The following is a 7,077-nucleotide window of genomic DNA, read 5'->3' as shown; positions in this document are numbered from 1 at the left end:
GGCCTATATAAAGTGACTAGGGTCCAATTTTAATGTTCTTTTGAAATTAAATTTTAGTCTCATGAAAAACACCAAAATAAATCATAAAATCATATTTGAAATTAAATAAAACATGTGTATTTAAAAAATAATTTAACCTATAATTCCACAGCGAACACTATAGAAACATTATCATTATCTAATATAAAAATCAGAGTGCACATTTTTTTATACTATGCTCAAGTTAATAATTAAAATTTCAAAATGATTTGTTATGATTTTGCTTTCTGGTTTTTTTTTTTTTTTTTTTTTTTTTTTTTTTTTTTTTTTTTTTTTGTCGTCATTTTCAGGGGAAATACATCTTTAATTTCACAAATTATGAGCTGGTACTGGTGCGAGTTTTCCTGTAGTGGGATGAAACATTTTAGAGGCACCAGAATAATAAAAAGTTAAGTGGTAAATGCATTGGCACAAACCTCATGGAGTATTTTATTTTATGAATAATTTCAAAAGCCACCCGATATGTTTTCTGAGGTATATGAAAGTCTCGGTTAGTAGTGAGAGCCTAAACAACTACTGGGTAAAGCAATGCCAGGCAGATCTTCAGGTAAAGTGGTAGAATCTAAAAGAGGGTTTGTTCTAATGATGTATATCATTATCATTAGCTAAGTCTTTCTAGGGGTATGAAAAATTGATTGGCGGAGATTTGATGTTCCTGATATAATGCGTATTTCCACATGAGATCACTTTGACAAAATGTCTTTACTTTTAGTGCACCATACCTCCTTTTATCTTTACGAATTTCAAAATTACAAAGATAAATTATTTTATGATTCGAACATGTTGAACAATCGTTGTCTTGATTTGTTATCTGATTTGAATAGATACAAAGTAATGCTAGACTGCTGGAATGAACATCCAAGAAAACGACCAACATTTCATGTGCTCGTTGAAAAACTTGACCCTGTCTTGGAATCAATTGTAAGTTCAACATATTTTTATATTTGATAATAAGTATACGACGGTGATGGTGACAATAACGGTGACGTTGCCTTTGACCTTCACAGGACATCAAAGCATTAATAATAGTATTACTGTAATTTGGTCATAATTGTTATTGTTATTGCTATTATTATGTATTATCATCATTTAATAATATTATTGCTGTTATTAATATCATGTTATTATTATTTTCTTTGAATCGATTAAATGAAAATGTAAAAGGAGAAAAATGAACTAAAGTTTAGAACTTTAGGTTTGGCTACAGCGAATTTACCATAATTCGTATTTTAATTATTTATTTATTTATTTTATTTTATTATTTTTGAAAAGATTAATATTCATAATGTTTTCTACTATAGTTACAGCCTTCTAAATTAAATCAATTGCGGAAATTTATCTATGCTTCGACACTGTGTAATGCCATAACTTGCGATTGGGTAGCTTCATACTTTTTAAAGCTCGTTCTCCAATACTGAGCTCAAGGAAGTCTTAGAATACACGATTTTTTTTTATTATTATTTTTTTGTAAAAAAACGCTTTTTTTAACACTGAGGCTGAAATAGCATAAAAATTTAGAACAAAATAAGAAAAAAATTAAAGATAAGGTAAAAATAATGTCAAGTAATATTTTATTTTATTTATTTTATTAGTAGGTGTAACTATGTAATACCCTTTATAATACAGTGCAGTAATGTACTTCTGTACAGTAATACATTTCAATGTTTAAAATTGTGCAAAAATAAGAACAGAATAAGAACACTCAGCCTGGGCAAAATTTTACTGGTTCTTATGTTTTTTTAGTGTAATTACAGTACCACAGTAACAATAATGTCGTAATTGACCTTTATTGTAAGCCCCGCCCTTGGATATTGTCGTTAAGTTCCCAAAACAAACATATGCGTTGGGGACAACACGGGTGTTTATGTTACAAGCACGTGTTCCTGGCCATGTTCTGATTGGTCACTTGTTAAGTTTGATTGAATCTCCGGAAGTGTCCATTAAGCGTTCTACATTATTTTTTACTACGCCTTGAATTTCAGGTGCTGCAGTTTGATATCTTTGACAGTCGTCGTTATAGCTGTTATAATGACAACTTAAATGAGTCCTCAAGCATCTCAGCCAAACCAAGAGAAGGATATGAAGACATGAACTGCTGATTTTTTTTCACCTCATCAATTTCTGCCAAGCTCCACCCCTTTGATATTGTTGCTAAGGTCCCACAAAACGAAAGTGTAAAACGTCATAAACACGTGCGTTTGTAGAACGAGCGTGTATCAGACAATGTTCTGATTTATCAGTTTGATTGGCATGCCGAAACGGTTCATTGTTTACTCAACGTCGTGCATTTTTAAGACTGGTAGTCTGTTTATGGGCCACCATTGGACGCGGTACCGGAAATACTTTCATAAATTGTTGTACCTATTATATTGCATAACCTAAAAATAGCTAAAATACAAATCAGGAACAACAGACAAAAAATGACAAATGCAAAAAAGCTGGCAGCAGACACGTCCCATTTGTTTACCAGCCCCGTGTTTAAACAAAATTAATTGCGATATAGTGTGGTATAAGTGTTATCCCAAAATAATATATACATGAAAATATATAATCTATAATAATATTACGGATTGTATGTTTCATATCAATATATTATGTCAAAATAAATAATAAATTTTATTTTATTCACTATCATGTATATTCCTCTATAGGACCCAAGTGGACATACAGATCAATCATATTCCGCGTCCCGTTCAGTGCGTTTTATTTTTGTTACCGTGTCTCTCTTATGTACATTAGCAAAATTAGAGCCTTTATCGTTTCATCCTAATTTTCAATGTTATTTGATTTTCATTTTAACTAATATCAATAGCATAATATACCTAATATACCAGTGTTTACACATAGCCTATACCCATTTTTTAAATAAGTATTCATTTAAACAATAAGGATAATATATAATATAACATTATATAATTACATTTAATAATTATTATTTTAACTGTAAAAAAATTAATTCATAATTCGAGAGTATGGTTTATTCTAATAATCATATTTTTCTTACTTTTATTTTTATACTAAATTACATATTGTATATGACTGTATGTTTTCAGATTTCGCATTTTCGGCATTTAAGTGAACTGTGATATTCATGTTTGTTGATACATTAATATCGTAGTTATTTCTGATGTATCATTATCATTTCACTGTTTTTGATTTAATGTAACAAGAAGCCGCCCTCTGTTTTTGTCTATTCTTTGTATAATTTTTATCTGTAACTGCGGATGGATGCATTCTTTCTACATTATTACATTTTATATGCTTATTTTTCGTATTTTTACGAAAACACAATATTAATAAAGAACGGACCTTTGGGATTTCCCAAAACAGGGAATTGTCCATGGTTTAAATTTGAACAAAGTTATTCTGTTATTACAACTCTAATCTGAGCTTATAGGTTGATTGCTGCAATACCTTTCTTGATTTTCAGAGTGATAAATCTGATACAGCAAGATGTCTATATTCTTCAAATTATTGGGGTAGTTTAGTTACAACATGGTTATTCGCCAGTTTCCATAATGCGTTGGATTATGCCTTATTTTAACATTTATTCCTAAATTCGAGTTTTATTATTGTTATCTGTCTGATACAAAGCATGTTTTTCGTTGAGCAGGTTCTCAAATCAGTTTATATAGGGCTGGATTTATTCTTTAAGTCTCTAGGTAGAGATTTGGGGCTTATGAATCAATCCTTCGGTTTCCTGGTTTCAATATTCTTAAATTGAAAAAGTTACTACATCCGTATAAAACCAATATATTACATGGATGTGATGTTTTGCCCTACAAAACTCGCATCCAAATAACAAATATTACTCAATTAAGGTTGTATAGTATTTTTAAATTGTACATAATTTTTTCTGCCAATAATAAGTTAAAGGTGGTAGTGACAATTAAAGAAAGTGAAAATAATATCTATTTTTATAAATATTTTTGTAACATATCAAAGAAATAGCTATTATATTTCAGTATAGTAATTAGAAAGTGATAATTAAATACCCCAGCAAACACAAAAAGTTCATAGTATATTGAACGTTTTGTTGTTTGGTTGTGTCAAAAAATAACGTCAACACAACTTTTCAGCAACGTTTACAGTTACAGTAGCAGATTCAAGGTAGGGAGAAGGAGCCGACCAGCCCACCTCTTTCCTAACTTTTTTTTTCAAAATCATAAGAGAAAAAGAAAGTTATATTCAAATCTCAAACTAAAAGTGCCATTTCCGACCATCTATAAAGGCAATGTTGTTAAACTTTCATTTATTAATGAAACAAAATAATAATAATTATGGTCGACTTATAGAGCGCATATCATAGAGACCTCTGTGCGCTTAACATAAATAAGAATACAAATATGATGATACTTAAATAATCCTAAGCCTACTCCTTAAACTAAGCATGGTTTTGCCGTTGGCTCCGAGGAGCTCATCCGCCCTTTGCCTGGACGGTTCGACCACAATCTTTTTTTTTTCCAGATGAATTTTTCCGATGATCTACAAAGGTCATGATCAATAGTGTCTTACCTCAGTTCCTACCATGGGGCTGAGGTGGTCTACACCCTCAATTCGTCTAAGTTCCTCTCTGGGTCCCTTATATTTTAAATTCTTGGATCCGCCACTGGTTTACAGCATTATTTAGTTAGAATACGTATTGTTGACGTTAAAAATACATAATTTAGGTTATAAACAATCTTGTAACTTAATTAACAAAATAAAATTATTAGTTGGAGTAGTTGAAAACAAACAATTGTTGAATGTATTACGTTTAATATAAAGTAGCTAACAATGAAATATTAAAATATATGTACAACATTATTCATTAAGGAATGTTACTAACATTGCATCATTAATTCATAGTAAACATCCATTGTTTGATTCCATATTACGTCAATTTCAGTTACTGACCTAGCGTTGTTTTTAAAGTGTACGTACCGCTGGTGCAACGGTGTACGTCCAGGCCATATATATGCCTATTGTTAAACACTATGTGATATCAATAAAGAAAGAATAAATATTGAATGTACTTACGAGTTCTATGTGAAGTCTGCCGCCTCATAATTTATTATTTATTTATTTATTTTTTTTTTTTTGGTCATGAAAAGAGTGATAAACTCGGTAACTAATATACAGTATAGTGATTTCCTTTACGTTGTTCCTGAAGAATTTATTAGTAAATAATAATAAAAACGACGACTATATCTATAATCAGCCCCGGGATTGTCACCCGATGTAGGCCTACTGCCCAAGTACCACAAGTGGAAATAAGTCTTCTTCACAGACTTTAGTGGGTTACACCCAATAAATCGATCAATCAATACCATTTTACCAAATTAATACATGATGCTAAAGATCATTTGGAGTAATTAGGCCTATTAGAAAAGTGATTGAAAACCATTAGAAACAGGAACTTAAATAGAAATTTGAATTATTTATTTAAAGGAACCACGTCGGATCTAAGTTATCAGTGACCCTATTTTGGTAGCGACCCAGACTTTCGTACACCTGAGGATTATCACCCATGTGTATTTTTTAGCGGATGTTGTTGGCAGTTAATGCAGCCATTTATGATGAAAGTGCAATATAATAATAATCCTGTCTTTCAAATTGTTTTTAATAGGCCTATTTTATTTGTTTTTCTTTTGAAATTTAACTTAAAGGCCTAATGTTTTTATCTTTTTTATGACACACATATGGCTTATTGAAACTTGCTGATCTACTAAATTCACAATTCATTTTTTTGATCACTGAAACTTATATTTATTTTGTAAGCCGTAATTATGCCTATAGCAAAGTAAAAACAACTACTGTATATCGAGACAATGGCTAAAATTTTATTGTCTTAACAACCGGAAGTAATACTACGAGCCAGGCTGCCACTAGACTAAACGCAGCGTAACGAAGGAAATACACTAGATTACAAATCGTCCCTTAAGGTCATCGTCATAAATAAGTAGGTCTACACTTGAACAGGCTTATAATACGAAGAATTAAATCCAACTTATAGATAGTGATAATTGAGGAAGAATACTGTAGTAATATTATTTTAAGATAATGATAGTCTTAAGGCACAACGTAATGTGGTTGATTGGCCTATGTATTAGCTTGGCAGTCCAAACTACTACAACTACAGCGGGGGAAACAGACACATTACAGGAGACTGATGGACAACTACCGAAGCAAGTAATAATAAACCAAACTTCATCTACAGAAGATGAGATACAAAGCGACGCAGTTCATAAACTGAGTGTTACGTCAGAGTCAACTGATTCCTCCCGTCAAGTGCAATGTACAACACCGTTTTTTAAGCAAACACATTATTATATACCTGTTCCTGGACCGCCTGGAATCCCTGGGCTACCGGGGAGACAAGGTGAGCCCGGTATAGCTGGCCTCATGGGAACAACTGGATATTCTGGAAACGTAGGTAACGCTGGAAACAACGGAATACCAGGCCCAGTCGGACAACCGGGAATTACTGGACCGAAGGGAGAACAAGGATTCAAAGGACCTCGAGGTAAAATGTTTGCCATGTGTTTAAATCTACAATATTTGAAATATACACCTTTATAAATTGCTTTGTTAAATGTAGGTTAATAATATTTCGACTAAATTAAATACCCTTGACACCTCTTCTCGACAAGGCCTAAGTTTATATTAAGTAGGCACGCCTAAACATGTTCCCGTAAATTTCTTTCGCGCAAAAAGACTTTCTCTTATCATAACGATTTGTTTTTAAATCTTGTATTTTTGGTGTTTTTGTTGTTTTTTTATTATACTTAACTGTACTTTTCCATGTGTTTTATATATTCTGCAGTATTTTTTTAGGTAAACAAAACTGAATATTTATATTAATAAATTAATTTTATATATATTTAGGCCTACAGTTAAAAGTCATTATTATGTTTCTATATTTTATTAACTGTCACGTTTGATCGTGTATTTTAACATAAACTCATATTAAAACCTAATGTTACCATAGGTTTTTAAATAAGATACAGAACTTAGCAAAATAGGCATATGTGTATTAAAAATTGTTGTATTTCAATA

The 7,077-nt window shown here is 31.3% G+C and overlaps 1 protein-coding gene across 1 annotated transcript in view; it reads left to right on the top strand.

Annotated features, from left to right (window-relative positions):
• LOC117112291 overlaps positions 1–5,049 on the top strand; it is a 26,048-nt gene extending 20,999 nt beyond the window's left edge. Inside the window, exons 23-24 of the mRNA XM_033255358.1 lie at positions 864–960; positions 2,022–5,049. Coding sequence (XP_033111249.1) covers positions 864–960; positions 2,022–2,138 — 214 coding nt within the window. The 3' untranslated portion in view covers positions 2,139–5,049. The remainder of the gene's footprint in view (positions 1–863; positions 961–2,021) is intronic.
• The last annotated feature ends 2,028 nt before the right edge of the window (positions 5,050–7,077 follow it).

This window comes from Anneissia japonica, unplaced genomic scaffold (genome assembly GCF_011630105.1).
Source record: "Anneissia japonica isolate Jap-2015-1 unplaced genomic scaffold, ASM1163010v1 scaffold1709_len327053_cov138, whole genome shotgun sequence".
Taxonomy (NCBI): domain Eukaryota; kingdom Metazoa; phylum Echinodermata; class Crinoidea; order Comatulida; family Comatulidae; genus Anneissia; species Anneissia japonica.
This window is presented reverse-complemented; position numbering and strand designations above follow the sequence as displayed.